The 22,242-nt window shown below is 38.6% G+C and overlaps 1 protein-coding gene and 1 long non-coding RNA gene across 2 annotated transcripts in view; one reads left to right on the top strand and one right to left on the bottom strand.

Annotated features, from left to right (window-relative positions):
• fgf2 (fibroblast growth factor 2) overlaps positions 1-22,242 on the top strand; it is a 31,991-nt gene that overhangs the window by 3,486 nt on the left and 6,263 nt on the right. Inside the window, exon 2 of the mRNA XM_064344004.1 lies at positions 4,529-4,632. Coding sequence (XP_064200074.1) covers positions 4,529-4,632 — 104 coding nt within the window. The remainder of the gene's footprint in view (positions 1-4,528; positions 4,633-22,242) is intronic.
• On the bottom strand, positions 2,372-8,872 carry LOC135259511 (uncharacterized). The gene is made up of 3 exons (XR_010331291.1): positions 8,541-8,872; positions 4,128-4,262; positions 2,372-3,095 (listed from the first exon to the last, which is right to left on the bottom strand). It is a non-coding gene; the product is annotated as an uncharacterized LOC135259511 (long non-coding RNA).

Genomic DNA, 22,242 nt, shown 5'->3' with positions numbered 1-22,242 from the left:
AATTTAAATTTTAAATATGGGTCTGGCAGCCTTGCCAAAAAATGAGCATGGACACCTGCAGAAACATGCCCTGTATTGTGTGCTCCATGTTGTGTTTATGTTTTGTTTTGGTGATCTGTATATGGGTGTAGGTTTCATACTGTAGTGCTGAAGGGAACAATTCCATTACATGTTTAATAACCAATAGTCTTTATTCTGTTTGCTCTGTTGACATTTTTCTGTAACAGGTTCCACTCTTTATTTTTGTGAAACTCTTAATGGCATCAGTGGAATTGCACAGAAATCAAATAAAGTAAACAAATATGAATTCTGTACACACTGATATAAAATGTATGTTTTTACTTTGACTTAAACCAGTGTGAGGAAACGTGTTTCAGTTTAGAATAAAATGTACACTGCAGTTACATTCTGGTAACTGCGAGCTGTCTGTGCAGCATTAGCCATGTTTGGATGACCAGAATACGCTCCAGGGCTTGGTTTGCAACTTCGGCCTGCATCACCTAGGACCACGAACCCAAACCGGCAACTACTAGTGTTGCAAAGTTACTTGCCCAAAAACAAACTTGTTGCAGAACACAAAACCTCCTGATTGTTTGGTGAACTAAGTCAGTGGTAGATCAGACATACCCTTTCCACCACTGCGGAACCACATGAAAAGCTCAGCAGACACAGATGTGAGCACAGGCTTCCTGTGGAACGGGTAATCAGTGTTCAGTCATTGTCAACACCCGGGAAGTGAGGATGGTTTGGCGTTCCCTGATGTCTCGGAATCCTGCCATGAGCCACTTACATGGCTGTAATCGACCAATGGGTTAAAGTGAAGGGGCTCAGTCTTCAGGCTGTGAATTAAACTTGGAGTCAAAGACTAGGGTGGAATTTTAGGTGTGTGTGTGTGGGGAAAGGGGGGGAGGGGGTATACCCAAAAAAACATAGGGATTCCTACTGTGGCAACCATCCTGGTGACATGAAGAACGCTTTGGTAATATTTCTAAAACATGACTCCAATCATTTATTTCTGCCTGAAAGCTGGTACTATACAGGAGAGAGAGAGTGAGAGAAACATGCCTTTAAGCAATGTGTCTTGTCATTTTCTTTCAAAGTTCCTTGATAGCAATCCTGTTTATTGTCATACCTGTTTGATTATTACAAATTAACTAAAAGAAAGGAGGAAATTAACTGCTGGCGAGCAGATAGGCCAGATGATGCTATAAGCTCTCTGCTCCTTTGAAAGAGATCTAAATTCATCCTTGTAAGATTCTCCTGATTGTTTTTATAAGTATATTGACTTGCACTAATTGATGGCTACACCCAGTAAAAGAGGTCACCCGCATCCAATCGCAAATACTTCTCCCTGAGCAATAAAAATGAAAGGGAAATCTCTGACTGAAGCATTTAGCTTGCCTGAATATTAGCTCTGGAACAGGCCTTGCTAATAAAATTGTCCTAGATTCTGCTACGCAGTTGGCTCTAAAGGACATGATGGCCAAAATTCTAACTGAAGTTAGAGGGGTGAGACTTGGCCTGAAAGAGATAAAGAGCAAGATTTTGCTTTTGGAAGAACAAGGGCGACAACTGGTAGAGACTACAACATCCCTCAATACGCAACATCCCTTAATCCAAATGGTGCAGAGAGATGACTGCAAAAACTCATTGACAGTATGTCTGGTATGGAGGTTAACCTTTCTTGTTTGGAGGACCAGAGTCGCTGGTCCAACCCATGAATTACTGGGCTGAGCACTGGAGCTGAAGGGCCTGTTTGCTTAAATCAGTCAATAATTTTTTCCTTCGTCTGATGCCTCCTTATGTGCTGATTTTTTAAAGTTATTGTGTCATTTGGACAAGACTGTAATATTTTGTGGATGAATCAGGGACGGTTTGCATCACTGCCAAGTCACTGTATCTCACGCACTTAGTGGATGACCTCACTTCATGTCCCTACTGCGCAGCCTTTGGCTCCAATTTGTACAACATGGCGGCGCCCACAAACTACACTTCCCAGGTTTCAAAACCCTTTTTCCCAAGTCCATAGAGAGACATTGGGTGACGTCACAGTGACTATGTCTATATTTTTCAGTTTATTCCAGACCCACAGACCCTCATCTTCGAATTACTCTAGTTTAGCAACAGACAGGCAATTATCCCAAGTTGCCAGGGAAAGGGGAGGCCCGGTACATCATGGCAAGGACATATGTATGTATTAACATAATTTGACCTTGCTGCTCTTTTGTAAGGATGGCCATGAGTTCTCTTTTGACTCGCCTACTGCAGTATAGAGACAGAATCGTCTCAATATTATTGACAAATGATTATGTTTTACTATCCACAAACAAATATTTCAACTTGTGTAAATTGACATTTAAATGAATGTGAAATGCAAAATGTACAAAAGCACTGGCTACATATTTGTGAATACATATTTTCCCTTATACACAAATACCTCATACTTTGTATATGAAATATGAAAACCAAAACATGTTTACAACTTTTGCTTGTATATTTTGCATGAAGGTTCTGGAAGCACATGACCTCTACATCAGGAATGGAAGTGGCTAACCACTTTGGCTAGCTCATAAAACAGTTCTTTAAGAAAACAAAGGATTGATGCAATAACCACTGATTATAAGATGTTGTCACTTGTATGCCATGTAATTTATGATTGTATACCAATTTTAATTAACAGTCAATAATTGTCAGGTTACAAAGTAGCACTTAGGTTAAGAAAAGCCTAGTGCGCTGTACTAGGCCAATAATAGCAGGTCGTAATGCTGGCTCAGTGGGTTTTAATGTATTTCTAATATTTTTCAGTTGCATTCATGCTTATTGAATATAACCCTCTGTTGTCAAAAGGCAGATTACACTTAACCACAGGATATTTTCCACATTCAAACTTCGAGTCATACCGGGGACACTTACATCCAAAATGTAGCTGTACTCAAAGAATTACATTTCCTCAGTAGGTTCTTTATTCAAGCATAAAAAACAAACAATAAATAAATAAATAATCAAGACAATCAATTGCTTGGTTTCTGAAGCTTCTAATGGCAAAACGTCTTCTGGCTGAAACTTTCATTCCTTTCCAGGATTCTGATGATGACCTTTAAAACAGAAAACACAAGTCACTAGTCCCCTTTACACATCAATTATTGTTTATCATGTAACCAATATCAATTAGAACTCAGCACTCACATCTCACCTCTTTAAGTATTACATCAAAGAGGTAGTCCACGTTCAACTCACCTCAGCATTCTATTGGGAATCAGTGATAACGATTTGCCAAATTCGCATATTTAAAGAATTTATAAGAAATAACTTATTTTGTATTGCGATTTTCAAAAGCAAGGTTACAGACTGTTTTACATTTAGATATAACAAGATTAAAGAGATTGTTAAAAGATAAGCTTTAAAAGAACAGATTAATACAAATTTTTGATTCATTTACCTGGTTCTCATCAAAGTGAAGCATATTTGGCTTAAACCTCTGTTTTAGATTCAATATTGCTGAGGAATTTTTTTTATTTATTATCCAATAAGGTGTTGACCGGAACTGACCAGAAGTGGAAGGCAACTGTTATTGCAGCAGGCAAGGTTTTGCAGTGACAGTGGTGGGAAAAAAGAGGAATGGAGTATAACTAGAAAGAATAAAAGTAAAAAGAATCAAAATACTACTTCGGAAGATGAAGAAAGAACAGTTGTAGTGAGAAAGAAAAGAGAGGAATGCAAGGTAATTGTTAAATTGATGCAGGAGGGTACTTCATTCAAGTAATAGGGGAGGTAAAGAGCGCTAGAACTAAGAAATGGATCTTTGCTGATTATATGTAGGGATAAAAGACAACAAGCACCAAGAATGAATAGAATAAATGGCAAGAACTTAACGTGTTCAAAGTTGGGTGAAAGAAAGTGGGTTTGAGGAGTTATTGCAGGAATACCAGTACATATAACAATGGATAAAATTAAAGAAAATCCAATACAAAAGGTTAACAGAGGTTAAATGTCTGATGCCTGAACGTCAAAAATGGAGAGAAATGTGATAGCTTGTCCGTAATGATAAACTTTGATGAGGAAACACTTCCAGCAAAATATACATTGGGTGTGTATGAGCTAAGATGTTAGACCTTATATTCCCCCACCTCTTAGATGTTATAAATGTTAAAAAAAATATGGACATGTAGCGGCAGTATGTAAGGGAAAACAAAGATGTGCAGGTGGTGTGTCTTCTTCTCCGGCCACACCATGTTCTCACCCTTCTCTGTGGCCCATCACATCTGAAATGGCAGGCGTCCTGCCATTAAGCCTGTCCTCTCTGTACTGTCTGTCAGGCATTCATAAGTGTAAAAATAAATGGCTTTTCAATATTGTGTATTATTATTTAGTTTTAGAATTTAACTGTTTATTTTGGGCACAGAATGAACAGTTTTCTTCGTAATCGTTTAATAAGCAATTGTACAAGAGGGAGACATACAAGTACATGTATATAGTGCACTAGTTTACTATACTGGTATTTGATTGAATTTTTTATGTTTTTTTCCAGTCAGGCTGCAGTTGCAGGCCACCTCACTGGGGGAAGTGGTCATTAAAGGAGTCTCATCCAACCGCTATCTTTCCATGAACAAAGACGGGAGACTGCTTGGAGTGGTAAGATCAGCAGTTCCTAAACACTGTGGCCTGGAGGTCTATATGACCTGGTCTAGGGTCAGACCGTAACACGGTAAATGATAAGGGAAATTAGATAGTCTGAAACCAAAAGTCTATATTGCGTGCCCCCAACAGAATGTTAAATCTCCACCCAGGGTGCCCGCAAAAATAATGAAGTACGGAAGAGGATTAGGGCCACGTGCAATTTTTTTTTGAGTTCTGACTTTAAAGTCAGAATTTTGAGATTAAAGTCAGAATTCTGACTTTATTCTCAGAATTCTGACTTTATTCTCAGAATTCTGACTTTCATCTCAGAATTCTGACTTTAAAGTTTTAAAGATTTAAAAATCTTTCACATGTGACCCTAATCCTCTTCCGTAATGAAGGAAAAATAACAAAGCAAAATAACAAATTTGTGTCCCGATGGAAGGATTTGTAGTCCAGCTGGGAACACATTAACTAACTGGAGCACAACACGGCGAGCAGAGGACAAAACGAGAGTCGAGAAGGAGCAAATGGTCAGAAACAAAAAATCATGAGGCACACAATAATCGGAATGGAACGGAATGAGTCAGAGGTCATACATGAGATCTAATCAGCGAACAAACCAAAGGACTAGACAGGAATCGGAATCAAGCAAAAATAAGGTGGTAGCAAACAACGGCTTTTTCAAGTTGGGTAACCGAAGGCAGAAATGGCCATAATTTCTTGGTAAGTACTATTATTATTGAGGGCTTCGGGGCATAGCTAAGCCATATCTTTGCTGAAAGACGTATCTGACATTGTTTTGTGGAGCAAAACAGAAGCGGATAGGACTGTATCATTGCTTTACTGTCTCTGTCTCTATCCACTGAACACATAAAATTTCATCATTGCTATGTAGCCTAAGTATTACTGCTCAAAATATTTCAGTTCGTTCCGTTGCTACCATAATATAACAAACTTTCTTGTGTCTACAGCTGCAGTTTCTCGCTGCAATTACTAATATTGAATATTAAACAAAAGACACAATTTATGCTGTAGTCTGCCAACTTCAAAATAAATAAGGTACTCTGCGCGCAGCATGTAGGTAGCAGGGATGGCGAGTTGATATTTCGTTTTTTGTTTCGTTTTTTTTCAATGTTGTATTTATTATTTGAAATATGTATTATTATTCTATCTGTCTCTGGGGCGCTGTGAAATGTGCATTCTCTGCTAAACTGAGAGCCGTTTGCGTTTTCCCAAAATTCCATCAATGATAAGATCGGGACTCCAACGGCACCGAAAACCGATAGATTTCACTGAACATTCGACTGTTTACATTTATGGGGTTCTGAACCAGTGACATCATAATAACTCTTACTGGTTGATTTTACGCGGTCATTTCTGGCAGTTGGTTCTCTCAGAATTCTGACTGATAGCCCAGGTCAGTATTTTCACTGGACACTTGATACATCCCGCTTTATAACTTCAAAGTCCCACATCATTTGTGAATGGTTTAAATGGATTTTGAAAGTAGACACTTCATGCTACAATCATGGTAACGGAAATGAGTGTGCTGTGAAGTTTAGGTAGCAAACAACAAGGCTAAATCCTTCTGATGCAATTTACATAGCAACTATATGTTCAAATCGCCTAGTTTCACTCAATGTGGCCAAGCAGAATCGATAACGTTTCAGAAAATATAGGGGGGGTTTAACCTAGCAAGTTTTCACCGCAGGTTTTCGGTACAATCAGTTAGTAATGAGCCAATAACTGTTACACCACCGCCGTTTGTGGTGTTCGCTCGCTGGGTGACGCTGTCATAAATTTTCCCCGACAGTGAAGTCAGACTGCCTTACTTGTTTACATTTTGGACAGATGTGGCTCGTGGGTAAATCTATCACTGTTTCCGTCGCAGCACTTTCCTAAAATTTCTTCTTACCGTGAAGAGTGCCTGACCCGCAACCGTAGTAATGTGTTAACACTAAATTTTACGACAACGCTAGCTAACCTTTCGAAAGTCACATTAAACAAGTATAAATTAACGCCATCAGCGGTGATTAACAAATTGGAGAACAGCCAACGTCCTAATTGTCAAATTGTCTGTACCCACCGCTTACAGCAAAGTGCTAGTTATTTTTGGCTGGACCTCAATAGCGGGGCAGTCCTCAAAACCATATACCAGGTTTTGACCTGGTCTTGTTTGAAAGAAAACCACTGGGTGGCCTAGTGACGGGTGCTGAGCTGAAAAATGAGCAGGCAGAAAATCCCTTAAATATTTAGCATATTAAAAACTGAATAAACGTACAGACTCTGAAAATGTTCAATGCAAAGATCTGGAATACGCAGATTTTGTCATTTGAACGAGCACAGGTTAGACGGCATTTTTGAGTTTATCATTTATTTTTAATTTATTTTATCTTCATAGCATGGCGTGACGAAGGAAACTGTTTATCTACAATTGAATTATTCATATTGTGGGCAGACTCGTTAATCAAGGAAAATGACTGAAAGTAGAGACTAATAATCAGGGGAAGTTTTCTGCCTCCTCGATTTTCAGCTCAGCAGCCACCACTGTGCCTTAAAGTTACAATAGGCCTATTTCACAATATGGCGACCAAAACCGGATGTAGGGATACTTTGTTTCCGGTTACCGTTGCTACGGATGCAAGTCCATTTCTGACAGCGAAAAATTTAGCCTAAACAGCGACGTGTTCTCACAGTCTGCCAAAGTTCACTATGTCCGATGTTATCCGCATTGTCGAAGCATTGCCAGTGAATGTTAAGCGGTCTAAACTAGAAAAGGGCTATAAATTCTTTTTTGAGAAGTTTATATTCGGTTATGAAGGTAAGTATAACGTTAGCTCTGGTTTGCCAGAAGGCTAAATAGCTAGCTTGCTAACCACCGCAAGTTAGCCGATTAAAGAGATATTTCACTTCGACATAACATAAATTATTTTCTGGAGGCGACTCCATTGTGTTTTCGTAGCGTGAAGCAACATCTGCTGTCCGTTAACAGGGTCTCTGTTCCTCTCGGTTGTCCCGAAAATGAATTATTAGGGAGCCTGACAACTGTGAGGAAAAGCGATTCTGTTAACGTTGACGGTCAGCAGGGGAGGCGCTATGTAAGTACAATGTGTTAGGCTCCATACAATTACTTATGTTATACCGAAGTGAAATATCTCTGAACTAAGTTTTGTAGCCTACTACCGTTACTATTTTGTGACATGTTGTTTGTGCTGTACTTGTTCTAATAAAGATTTATATTGCTTGTCAAATCGCCTGTGTAATGTTCAGTTCACTACCGAGCTGTTTGTTTTCATCGCTGATAAAAACTACCCACACATTTTTAAATCAGCTGATATATCTTAAGTAGGCTTGTCAATGTCCGTCAATACATTTTGTAATTACAATTAACAACTAAAATAAACGTGCATCTGCAGTTTCAACATTGAATATCCAAATATGTGCTTGCTAACAAGCTAGCCGGCTAAAACGTAATTTGCTAATCATAACATAAAATATAGCTAGCTAACTGATTTTATGACATTCTTGAGTAACAAGTACCACATGGCTGACACTGCGTTAGTTCTCAATGAATGATAAAAAAAAAAAAAAACGAGTTGGTAGGGGACTCAGACATTTAGACTCAAATGTATGTGAGGAGAAAAGTTTAATATCGAGTGTAATCTTATTCACAAAGCAGTACCTAACTAGCTAGCTATCGTAATGAATGAGTTAGTTTATGTTAGTTTGCATGCTACCTAGCAAGTCTTTTTCTTATTTTGGAGTAAATCTGTGGGAAAGCTGTGAAAGGGCAAATACATTCTTTTTCGAACTGGTACACAGGGGAACGCTACAAAACAAAAAGCTCTTCGTGGCTGCCATTGTTTTGGTGGCTGTTAAGATAACCGGAAATGAGAGACCCCTACATTCGGTTTACATACCTGGAAATGTGAAATAGGCCTATCTCCAAGATTTCCATTTCGTTCACTTCGGCGGTACCAATGGCGAGAAGCGGTATTTGCAGGTGTGTTTTTGGACCTCACTTCCCATAGATCCAACCGGATCCAACCAGTGTCGCCTGTGTGACGTCAGTCGGTTGGCACCAGGGCTACGCCAACTATAACACTATTTACTGAATAAAAAATGGTTGTTATAAAAGTAACGTTATGTACATACTCATTCGTTGTCTAACATTAGGCTAACTTAAACTGTCTTTACACTGCCGAGCCGGGTTAAAATGCTGTAGCAGACCTGGGGTAGAATTAGTGATTTCCACAAATTCAAATTCAAATTCAAATTCAAAATGCTTTATTGGCATGAAATACACTTGTACTTATTGCCAAAGCGTACACATAGAAACAGGAACAGGAAACATGAAATACGAACAACATTGTGGAAACGACAACAATGCAATACATTGGCTATACAATAATAACAATAATAAAATCATAACAATAATAATAACAATAATAATAATAATAATAATAATGTAAAAAAAAAAAAAAAATCAAAATTTTTTTTTTTTTTTTTTTTTAAAGATAGAAATTAATAAATAATTAAAATAAATATATTTGTGGTGGTCAACCAGTGTCCCTCAGGTTATGGCAGGCCGAGATGTACTTTGCTGCTAGTGGAGCCGTTGGCCTTTCTCCTAGCAGGATTTGCATTTTTTCCTCATTTGTTTGGGAAAGGAAGTCTTTTATAATTAGAGAAAATTTGTTGAAATAATGTGTCCTAATTTCTGAATATTTTTCACAATGTAGGAGAAAGTGCATCTCTGTTTCCACCTCTCCTGTCTTACAGTGACCACATATACGTTGTTCTTTTGGTAACCATGTATTCCGGTGTCTGCCTTTTTCAATTGCAAGTGCGTGGTCACTGAGCCTGTACTTGGTCAGGATCTGCCTCTGCTTTGTATCTCTGACAGAGAAGAGATATTCAGCCAATTTGTAGTCTCTTTTAGGGTCCGATAGCAATCTAGTTTGTTTTGTGTTTTGGTTACATTATCCCAATATTCCAGATAAGAGATTTTGGTCTGTTTCATTACTTGGTTTACTTTGATTTGTTGGTAAGCAGTGCTGGTATGAAGCCGGTCTGTGATTTGTGTTAGTTGGGTTAATGGGTTAGTCAGCTTCATTACCAGCTGACTGAGGGGACTCTTTTCATGACTGAGCTCTTGGGCTTTCATTGCCTTAAATTGCAATGTGTCTTGAGGACTTGAATTGAGGTGCATCCAGAATTTTAACGCTCTTTTTGGATGTGAATCATTAATGGATAATGGCCTAATTCTGCCCTGCATGCATTATTTGGTGTTTTCCTTTGTACTTGTAGGATGTTTCTACAAAATTCTACATGCAGGGTCTCTATTGGATGCTTGTCCCATTTGGAATAGTTCTGCTGGCTGAGTGGACCCCATACCTCACTTCCATACAGTGCAATGGGCTGAATTACACTATCAAATATTTTTAACCAGATTTTAATTGGTATAACAATTTTTTGAAGTTTTCTTTTATAGCATAGAGGCTCTTCGAGCTTTTTCTTTTAAAGCATTCACTGCCATGTTAAAGCTCCTGATGCTGTAATTGTCAGACCAAGGTACGTATAATTTAAAGTGTGATCTAGGGCGGTGTTGCCTAGAAAAACTGGAACCTGTTTTCCTGACATCTGGCTTTTTCTGGAAGATCATTATTTTTGTCTTTTTTAAGTTTACTGTCAGTGCCCAGTTCTGACAGAAATCCTCTACCAGAGCTAGGTTCTGCTGTAACCCTTCTTCAGTGGGAGACAGCAGAACCAGGTCATCTGCATAGAGTAAGAATTTTACTTCCGTGTCATGTAGGAGGAGGCCCGGGGCTGTAGACTGTTCCAACTGCACCGCTAACTCATTAATGTAAATATTGAACAGTGTTGGACTCAGACTACAGCCCTGCCTTACTCCCTGTTTTGGTGTGAAGAACTCTGTTCTTTGGTCACCAATTTTCACTCCACATTTATTTTCTGAGTACATTGATTTAATTATATCATAAACTTTACCCCCTACACCACTTTGGAGAATTTTGTAGTATAATCCGTCATGCCAAATCGAGTCAAATGCTTTCTTGAAATCAATGAAGCATGCAAAGATTTTACCATTTTTTGTTTTGTGGACGTGTTTATTTATTAGGGTGTGTAGGGTGTAAATATGATCGGTGGTACGATGATTTGGGAGAAATCCAATTTGACTTTTACTCAGGACATTGTGCTCGTTAAGGAAGGTTACAATTCTTGAATTGATGATACTACAAAATACCTTCCCCAGATTACTGCTTACACAAATGCCTCTGTAATTATTGGGGTCTAATTTGTCTCCACTTTTATAAATTGGGGATATAAGCCCCCGGTTCCAAATGTCAGGAAACAAACGTTCTTTATCCTTTCGCCCGGTATGAACATCTTTACACTGCAGAGAAGAATTCGCGGGATTCGCTGTGGCTCGTGCAATTATGTATCTCGTGCACAATAAACAGTCTTTTTCGTGAATGATTGTTGTGTGATATTTTTGAAACAACTGCCTTGCAACAACTGCCCTGGTATTTCTGGTATTGCTAGCTAAACTGTTCGAGAATAAAGCTGGGTGTTAAATTAGCAATCAGAACAAGAACAAAAACAAAGGAGATTTCATCAAAAAGGGCACCAAGGCTGAAGGAACATATGAGGAAGCGTAATAAAATAATAACAACGCTAATCCGTACTGCCGTATTCTTTTATTTAGTTTTCTCCGGCTTGACATCTTTACACATAAATCAGACCCGGCTCTGCTCCACATACCCCGGCTTTATTCCGATCATTATAATATATTGATGAACTCGATGGCAATGTAAATAACGGTAACGTTAAGGCCAGTTCAGATCACTGATTCGCAACGAGACGGTTTTAGAATGTTGCAGAGAAAATTGCAGCAGTGTGAACTGGTTAGTAGCAGAGCCGTTGCCTGTCCTGGGGTCTCAGAAGACTCACCTTGTCAAATTGCCAAGTGCAGTTCTAGAACATTTACAATCAGACGTCTTGGAATTTTGCAAGTTGCATCCAGTCTCGTTGCGAATCATTGATCTGAACTGGCCTTTAGTTAGCTGCACTGCAACGTTGCAGCAAGGAGAGACGGTTTGCGAGGTCGGTACCGGTCGGTAGCGTTAGCTGACATTAGATTGTGTTAATTACATTAGCTAGCTAGCTAACGCAACGTTACCTGATATGAGAGATGGATACTGTGCGTAACGTTGTCTAAACTAATGTTGTCTTTCTTGACATGGTCCGGTAGCTAGCGTTAGCTGTGCAAATAGCTATGTAATTTAGTAACGTTACATTGTCATCAAATGTAATACGAAATCTACATCAACAAATAATATGACCTCTCATGTTACACAAAAACTTTTTAGGGTTCCATAACCACCACCCAGGATCTTTTCGATAGGCTATTGCTTGTGTCGAAAGTGTTGCGACGGAAACAACGATAGATTTACTCTCGAGCCACATCTGTCCAAAATGTAAACAAGTCAGGCAGTTTTCACGGTCGGGAAAATTTTTTATGACAACGTGGTGATTTAGCTAACTTAGGTAGCTAGCCAAACAGCCAGTAACCCATATACTTCCTTTGTGACATTTGGGGATAATGTCAAGGAGGAAAGGTAAAAGCCAAAAAACCTTAGACAGTTTTTTAAAAGTTTAAATGTGCCCAGCATTCCAAGGCTTGTTGTAAGATTCAGTAGCCAATCAGGACTTGAATACAAGTTTTTTGTAGAGTGCAAAAACTTTGATATTATTTATTTAATTTAATTAATTTTGTTGTTGTTGAAAACACAGCATGCCAAGACTGTACGTTGTTGTCAGATTCTTTGTAAGACTCTGCTATGCTGTAAATAGTTGTTGATTTTTTAAAATGTGTGTTGAATAAATGACTTATTTATAACAACATTCCCATTACGTAGTCATATTTTCAAATCTCCAGTCAGCTTTTAGCATTGACTTAATGTAGGGCCCTATGGAATCTGTGTTATAGCTTTTTTAAATTCTCAATTCCGCGATTCCATCCGTGATTCTGTGATCACAGAAACTATAGCCAGGGCCCTACCATGCTGCCATCAGTCTGTCGCTGGCCCGCGCCGGGCCCCCTTCAAAAAAGACACTTGGCCGCCGGCCCACGCCGGGCCGCCAGCCCCCGTAAAAAGATACTTGCCACCGGGCCTAACAACTTTTCTGGGGGAAACCCTGTTTAATATCGTGATTCGTGACAACACTATTTTTTACAGTCTCTGGTTTCATGCCTTTTTTAATTGCGGCGCGGAATCGCTGCAGTGGTGCGTTAAATTTCAGCGAACAGAGGCGAATGTTCGTGGCGAACATGTTTTCTTTGAACAGTTCAATTTGAACGGCATTCCAAATTGTTTGCATTAAACATAAACATACATGGCGACGAGAGTGTTTGTACTCAGCCGCTTGTGATCATCGATGATTTAAAAAAAAGCTAGCTAGCGAACAATAATAACATTGGCTAGCGTTAGCAATAACATTATTGAAAAAACTGATCACACTGTGGAATATTCAATTGAAATACCCGACTTGGAACATTTCCCTCAGTCCAGCGTCCATTTTTGTTCGCCGCAAACTACCTTTTCAGACCGTTCGCTTATGTTTGCAAACGTTCGCGGCAAACACAAAGCTAACGGAAAAAAGTTTGAAATAGTTTACAATCATCATGATATTCAGTAGATATGTTGGGTGAAGGTATATGATCATGAGGACAAAGCCATTTTAAAAATCGCTCCATAGGGGGTGCAATAGTGCCAATGCTTGGACCCCTCCCAACGCTGCTTGCGGCTTTAATTTGATTTAAATTTTGTTGGATGGAAGGTATATTTTTAATTTTGCTTCAGAATAGTCTTTTGTAAGACTTATGACCAGATTCCAAGAGTATGAGCCAAAATGCTCCTCTTATTTACAAGAGTTAATATACATTTTTGTTTGTTTAAATGTAGTTTATTTTGACATTGTTGTCTTCCCAGGTGGTGGCTACATTTGACTTTTCTTTTTGCTTGCTGTTGGTTTTGGATGTGCCAGGAATAATTTTGCACAATCTTTATTTATTTATTCATTTTTAAAAATTGATATGTTTTAGCAATTTGTTCACAACAATTTGTCTATTTGTACCCTTCAGTAGTCAGTATACTCCCAATAACATGCAAACTTTTTGAAAACAAACCATTGGAGAACACGTCTGCAAAAACCGTGTTCAATATGCTTAAAACGGACACTGTGCACTTTGTTTTATGTCAGTCCAGGCCGCTGGGAGGATGCAGTTATTAGCTGAGCCGAATATTACGTATGGAGCCTGCCCTGCCAAAACTATTGAGGGTGCATAAGAACTGGAGAGGGTAGGACCACTGAACTACATAAGATCCAGAAGGGAAATGTGGTCACGTGGTTCCATTCAATACTATTCAATTTGATACTTTCGCATGTGGCACCACCACAAGGTGGCTGCCATGGCTGGGAAATAGAATTATTGATGAGTCTGCCATGTATATCATATGATTGTTGTAGAAATTCATTGAACTTGCTCCAGCGCAAATTATGTGCCAAAAGCTCACATTGTGGTAATCAATAGAAGCAGGCACTAATTTTTTTTTAATTGTTCAGAATATATATATAAATGGCTCAAATGAATAATAAATAAATAAATATAAATACAAGAACAATACAACAAAAATTCATTATTGTACACAGAATCTGCATTTATTTATTTCCATATTTATTTCTTGATTCATTCATTTTTGTATATATTCATTTCCATTTTATTTATTATATTCATATTTATATTTAGCCTTTGTCATAAAGGGGGAAATGTATGAAGGCATATTACAGGCACAATGAGAAAAGCGCTAAAATGTGCAAAACACAAAATTGAAAGAGTAATTAAAGAAATACAAACTGCAGTGCTTTCAGTTAGTAATTTAATCAGACAGGGACCACACACAATTTGGTTACATTTCACGCAGTTGTCATGTTGTCTGTTCAGTTTATTCAAAGTCTGAACTGAAAACGTGTTGGCGGTGTTAACTGTCATTTTATAACTACCATGCCCACAATTATTCATCCCCTCAACTTAAGCAACTTCTTCACACTATTGCAATGAATGAGGTTTGTACGATTATATGTGTAAAATAGATAGTGCTTGATCAAGAAATATCAATGTGTCAGTCATTCAGTTGCTCAGCAGTGCAGCGAGGGATTAAACTCGAGCAGCAAGTGATGGAGCTCCATGAAGTTCCATTTTTATCCACATTTCCTTTCTGGTATTTTTTTTTAACTGCTGCTTTGGTTCTGTGGAGCAATTCAGGGTACCTGATCGTCAGTTCCTAAAAGACGGTGTGGTGGTGTTTTCTCTGTTCGGTTCTGGCGTGGGCAGAACAAGCCTAACAAGACATTACAGACATTTAGCAGATGCTCTTATCCAGAGCGACTTACAGAACTCTTTACATTACATTGCATTGCATCCATTTATACAGCTGGATATATACTGAAGCAATGCAGGTTAAGTAGGGCAGAACGGCAGTGTCCTAGCTAAGAATTGAACCTACAACCTTCAGGTTACAAAGCCAGCACCTTACCCATTACACTACACTGCCACCTCGTAGACTAAGACCCTTGTGGAGTTATGTTGGGTTTCTTAAACCTCTTTACCCCTGGCAACAGAGATCAGTGCAAGTTGTGTTATTAAATCCGCCACACGCGACTTTAGCTACAGGATCCGGTTGTGGTTTTGTCTCTCCCCCATTCATTCACACAGTCACTTGCGTTCTCTTTACTCCCTACGACTGCATGGCCAGTTATAAGACTGCCAATGACAATCATTGTTTGTGTGTGTGTGCATGTGTGTATTTGCGCATGTGTGTAAGCAACTGTTGGCTACTGTACATTGCAGTAGGCAGTGTACTTATGAAATGGAACAGTTTTAAATGTTATAACTGACCATTTCTAACTGAATTCATTACCATGTCCACACCTACAAAATTATCCATATTCTTATTAACATGTTCCTAGCTCAATATGTATTCAGATAAGTTTTGTTCAGAAGTGAATTTTGTCTGCAGTGTTACGAAGTACTGTAGACTGTTTTATAGCTGGCTGTGGGCAGTGGAGAGGATGTGCAAGGCCCCTGTTAAAGTAAACAACGTGAAGTAGAAAACTCCTGTCTCATTCCTTGCTGCTCAGAGACCTTGAGGTAATGAAGAAATGAAATGAAGACCAGATGAAGACCCCTTGTGGTCGGAAAGCCCTCTTCTGTTTTCACTTTCATTTTAAGGAAACTGTACAGCAGGGAAACTTTATTAAAAAAAAAAAGAAAAAAAAAGTGCTATACATAAATAGTCAGTTTACATGCTGAACCCCAATTTAATACAGTGCACTGGTAATATGGTATTGTGCATTAACATAATTGACTATGCAAGGCCATGCTGTAATGGTTTTCATTATATAAAATTATGTAAATTATTATAAAAGATGTAATGTTGCGAGATGACATACCTTTACATCTGGGTATGATAGTGAGCTCCACAATGTTGGGGACAAAGACATATTTTTTCTTCTGGCTCTGCACTCCACAATTTTAGATTTGTAATGAAACAATTTGCATGCAGTTAATGTGGCCATTCTCAGATTCTATTTAAGGGTATTATTCACACTGTGGATTCATCATGTAAAAATGACAGAATTTTTTATATATAGCCCCCCCCCCCCCCCCCCTCCATATATTGTTCATGCTGTTGACAGCATTCACGTTTTTTCTTGTTCAGAACAATGTGCCCTTAAATTCAGAACATGTTTAAAGGCCAAAGACCAAGCCTGGAATTAAACAGACCAAGAATTAGTGCTGTGACTTAGCATCATATGCTGATTTTAATATAATGAAATATGGTGGGCTGTCTTTTTGCCATCATTGACAACTTTTCCTTATTTCAAATATTGATCAGATGTATGCTTCATGAGAAGATTCTAAACTTTAGAATCTAAAGTATTTTTTTCAGACGGAACAATGGCCAACAATATGCTAAATATCCAGTTTTTTATAGCGACCATATTTTTCAAGCTATCAACACCGTTCAAGTTTTATCTTGTTGAGAAATAAATACCCTTCACATCAGAACATGGTTCAAGGAATTAATTAGTGATTTTAATGGGCATGCCCAAATCGGTCAATTTGATTGCCATGTCATTCAGTCATTTTTTGATCCATCAACAATTTAGTTAGGGACTAGTACAAAGATGGTTCACATAGATTCTGACATCAACAATACGTTCGATTCATGAGAAGATTTTTTCATGTTTTTCAGAAAATTCAAAACAGCAGAAAATTTAGTAGGCGATTTTAATCGGCCCTATGTTGTTTGTTCCTTGCAAGCAGGGGCATCTAGCCATCTTGGTTGCGTGTCTGTATGTCAAACGGTTCAAAATATTATGAATTTTCAAAGTTGAACATGCTCTATACCCCCACCACTTGGTCAGTTACTGCTGTGTTCTAGTAGATTTCAATATTACACATCCCTAACAAGCCTACCAAGTTTAAAGAGTTTTCACCATACCATCTGGGAGATATAAGTGTTTTCCGTGGAGGAAAAAAAAGACAAATACAGAACAACTACAATAGGTTTCCAGCAGCTTTAATTTGTTGTCAGTTCTGCGGGTGTCCCTGCCCTGCAGTTTGACCCTAGGTCAGTCCTTTAGTATTTAAATAGATTTGAACTTATTTCACCAGTTCTGCCCCTGAAAGACTTTGGGGGTATCTGTTGAAATAAGTTCCAATCTATTTAAGGTTTTTATAATATTCTCATTTGCATATTAGTAGTTTGCATTGGCTTGGTATTGAATGTAAACTAGGATTTAAAATAACTGTGGGTACTCTCTAGGAAGATAGAAGGCTCGTAGTGACATAGCCAAACGTTTGATGCCTGCACAACATAGTTCTCTCTGATAATAGCTGTGAAGCACCAGCTTTTCACCACCTGCCTCTTGCCTGTACTTAGCTCATACCCCCATTAGAATCCCCTCAGACACACCAGATGGTGGAAATACTGTATCTTAGTGGCATAGGAATGCATGTAGTCTTACCTGGTTCTACTGAAATGGGATTAATTTGATGTTATCTCAGTTATTTGACTACTGCTGTGGTAGGACCAGAAATGAGCAGTTCATGCTCAAAAACCTACCAGTTGTTTGAATTAAAGCAGTTCTGCAAAGAAGAGTGGGCTAAAATTCAGATGTGAAAGACTGATATCAAATTATGGGAAGTGTTTGATTGCAGTTTTTGCTGCTCCCAGTTATTAAGTTTAAGAGGGTAATTTTTCACATGGGTGATATGGGTGTTTGATAATTTTTTTCATTAAATAAATGAAATAATAATTTAACAAATGTGTTTTGAGTTTGCTCAAGTTCCCTTTGTCTCATATGACATTATTTCTTAAATATCTGGAACCATTCAGTGAGAAGAGCATTCAGTGAGACAAAGGCAATAATAGAGGAAATCAGGAAGGTGGAAAATACTCTTTCACGGTACTGTAAGTTCAGTAATCACAACATACAATGGTGCAAAATGTAAGTGTACTGAAATGGCTTCTGTAAACCACCCCTAGACCCACTCACCAGATAGCTCCACTCTGCATTTTCAAAATTGAAATGTTCTACGCTCTACCGCTGAAGTGAAAACATTACAATTTGACACATAATCTAAAAATGTATTGAGGTGTGGCAATGGAAGTTCAGTGTTGTTTTGAGCTCTGGAAATTCCTGTTCCCAACAGTTCTCCTATAGTTGAGAAGCAGAGAGGAGATGAAGGAATGTGTGAGATGAGTATCTGGTAAATGTAGGGAATCTGTGCTGATGGCTGGCTTGCAAACAGTGTGGTGTTTTGTTTCTGATCTATGAGCGATGGTGTTTCTTCACATCTTGTGCTTATTTGAAAGGGAAAAAAGTTTGTATATTAATTAAATGTGGTTCACTGAGAGCTAACCTGGCTCCAGCTCCACAGCTGAAACAATTGTGATATTGTCTGAAGAGCAGGGTTAAATGTCAAACCTGACAGAGAGCTGGATTTCAGCGCTAAAGAAACAGCATTATCTCACCGTAAGAAAGGCATTTTAATGTTTGCATCCTTACTTTTTAAATGTTTTTGAAATTTGAATAGTTTGCCAGTGGTCAGAACTCTGACTTTAACCATCTCTGTTGGCAGTTTCCCCCTTTTCTCCATCTGAAAAGAGTGGTTTGAAGTGTTTTCTTTTTAATAGAAAGAATGTAGAACGTAGCAAGAATTTATAACCTTGTGCAGTGACAACATCTATGGGGATAAATTATGACATTAACTTACCACAAAATAAATTTTAACCTCAAAGTTATTTTGGTATTCAGCCACCTTCTGTGCTAAATGAACACTTGGACATTCCACTTTAGGAAATTATAGATGAGTAAACCATTTCCTGTGGCTACACGCGGGAGGTCAGACAGATTGCAGTATGAATGAGCAGCATATAACAGTTCGGGAGCCACTTTTTAACTTTTCAACATTTGTAATTTTCTGTTGTAGTGACTGTTTAGTTCTTTTGTGTTTTACAAGTGGTTTAATTCCATAACATGTAAATAAACTGTAATTTCTTAAAAAGTAATTATTTGGGCAGCTGAGTGGTTTGTCCTGTTAATGTAGTGTTCCAGTGTGTGGATGGGCCCCAAGGTCTGGTATCTGAAATATGAATACTATAAAACAATACTGAACTCCAGGTCCTGCGGGCTGCCATGTCTGTAGTATTTGCTCCAGCTACTACACCAACTGACTTCACTAATTATTTTACTACCTTGGTTCAGGAAGCAGTGGCTGAGCTGAAAACCAACGGGGTGGAAAACTTTCTCTTACACTGATTATTTGTCTCAATCTGTTTTCAATGATTTTCCTTGGTTAACAATAAAACGATTAATTCACAAAATACTCATACCAATACCATCATAAACCAAGTTCTCCTGAATTAGGCTATTAGGCGAGTAATAAAACTCTTTTTTGCATGGCAAAAATTGGGCAAATTCTATCTACAATATGTAAAATTGTGCATACATGTACTCTTCGTTCTCTGCACCCACAGTCAGAGAATATTCATGACAAAGATCGGCAATTTGGAGGTTTCCTAATTTAAACAATCTCTAAAACATTGGCTTTTAGCCTTTATTGAAGGTTGTGCTGAATGCAAATGTGGTAGTTAAGAGTGGGTATCTTTTTTCGTTACATGCACTTAGTCATTAAAAATGATTTTCCTAAACTGAATTTATCATTTAATCTCCCTAACATGGTGTGGAGAAAGAAGCTGTATGTACCTGCCAATGGATTATTCAGATTGTTGGCACACTTGTAATCAATGAAAAAGAACAGGTTGAGACCAATTAAGGTCCTTCGGGCTCGATCAGAAATTGGAAAGTCAGCATTCCATTTTAGTGCCCATCCTCCTGGAATGAGCTTCAACAATTGCTGAAAGTCAGTCCTCTACCAACTTATGGGCAGTTTAGATTGCTGGTTTTGAACATCCCTGTCTCTGATTGTATCTGTTTTTGATCTTATCTGTGCTTGATTTTATTTATTTTATTTTTTATTATATTTTATTTTATTTTATTTTATTCTAGGTATTTTATTGTATACTATGTTGGTTACTGTTGCTATATTCTGTGATCTTTTATTATAGCCTACTTATTGTGTCTTAAATGTTTTTGTAATCTTGGCTACATTGAAAATGAGGGCCTGGCCCTCAATTGTACCTCCGAGAATTAAATAAAGGTTCTGACTGACAATAATCAGTATAAAGGTTTCTATGCTGTCTGTTTTCAGCTCAGCAAATGGCACTGTCAGGAAGTAAGCTCAGTAGTGAAATCTGGTGGTGTAGTGGATGGTTGGAGCATATTATCAGTTTACAGGACCTGGAGTTAAGTAGCGCTGCTTTAAACAATTGGGATGTCGACATTCCAGCACTAGGTGGCCATAGTCGATAGGGTTAAAGCACAGTGCCTGTGTGTGTATGGGCCCCAGGGTCTGGTATATGTTGAGGCACAGTTCTAGTGCTTGGATGCGCCCCATATTCCAATGTTGAATAGACAGTTCCAATGGTGACTGTGGCTGACAGCCCTACACGGCAATGTACAGTTGGCTGGATCATCCAGGGAGGGGTTTCAGTCGACAGAACGTATGTGCCTCACCATGCAATGATGATTCCCTCTGGCTAATTGGGTGCCAATTCAGTTTCATGTTACTGTTTCGGTCCCAAAATGGGTAACCCCAAACGGGAATTGTGTAGATCTGATGAAAATCTAAAGATGACAAATGGGGTAGGGCATGTCTGTCTCAGAAATGGGGGAAATACTATTCAGTTCAGTAGGAAATACAAACTTCTGCATAATCAACTAATTGAGTCACTTTGGAGCAAATTACCATGGAGTTTGACAGGTTGGCTGCACACCTTCACCTTCCCTCACGTCACAGGTTAAAGTATACTTTTTGTTGCTACTTCAATAAGTCCAAACAAAAAATCTTGAATGCAGTTGAATTAAATTATATTACATACACTACATGTATGTGGGTATGTGGACACCTGACATCCAACATCTCATCCAAAATGATGCTCATTAATAGAATTGGCCCACCCTTTTCTGCTATAACAACCTCCACTCTTCTGGGAAGGTTTCATACTAGTTATTGGAGCATTGCTGCAGGGATTTTCTTCCATTCAGCCAGGAGAGCATTAGTGAGGCCCCGGGCACTGATTGGGCGATTAGGCCTAGTTCGCAGTTGGCTTTCCAGTTTATCCCCCACAGGGGCTGAGGTGAGGGCTGTCCAGGGTGTATTCCTGCCTCTGGCCCAATGCACGCTGGGACAGGCTCCAGCGACCCCCCGCGACCCTGCTCAGGATAAGCGGGTACAGATAATGGATGGATGGATGGATGTAACTGGGGGGCATTTTCATGCTGAAACAGGAAGGGGCCTTCCCCAAATTTTTGGGAAAGCACATAATCTTCTATAATGCGATTGTATGCAGTAGCATTAAGATTCGCCTTCACTGGAACTACGAAGCCTGGCCTAAACCATAAAAAACTGCCCCAGACCAAGGGATGTCCAGATACGTTTGATCATGTAGTGTACTTCTCCACTGAAATAAGCACTTATTAGCCATTTCTAGATTAGGATTATTAGGAACAGTGCTGCTGAAAATGCATTTGATCGTACACAAGATACAAAAATAAATGTGCAATGTAATTGATGTAAACCTTGATCAAAGCTGTCCATAATCTTATATTTTATTACATTATAGAATTTAACTGATATTGTGTAGCATTTATTTCCCACTAAATATGTTTATTCCCTTGGAGAGCAATGCAAATTCTTTTCCAGGCGAGGAAAAAAACCTCACCAACCCTCCCCCTGGTTCAACCCTCTGTGCTTTTTCCTTCTCTCCAGTTATCCCAAATCCATTAGTCGTTTGTTACAATAGCCAAATGTAAATACCTATATATGATGTACATAAATAAATTTGACTTATTGAATAAAGGTGTTTTCAGTCAAAGTATTTTTAGAGTAAAGCTTTTTTCAGTTGA

Source organism: Anguilla rostrata, chromosome 7 (genome assembly GCF_018555375.3).
Source record: "Anguilla rostrata isolate EN2019 chromosome 7, ASM1855537v3, whole genome shotgun sequence".
NCBI lineage: Eukaryota > Metazoa > Chordata > Actinopteri > Anguilliformes > Anguillidae > Anguilla > Anguilla rostrata.
This window is presented reverse-complemented; position numbering and strand designations above follow the sequence as displayed.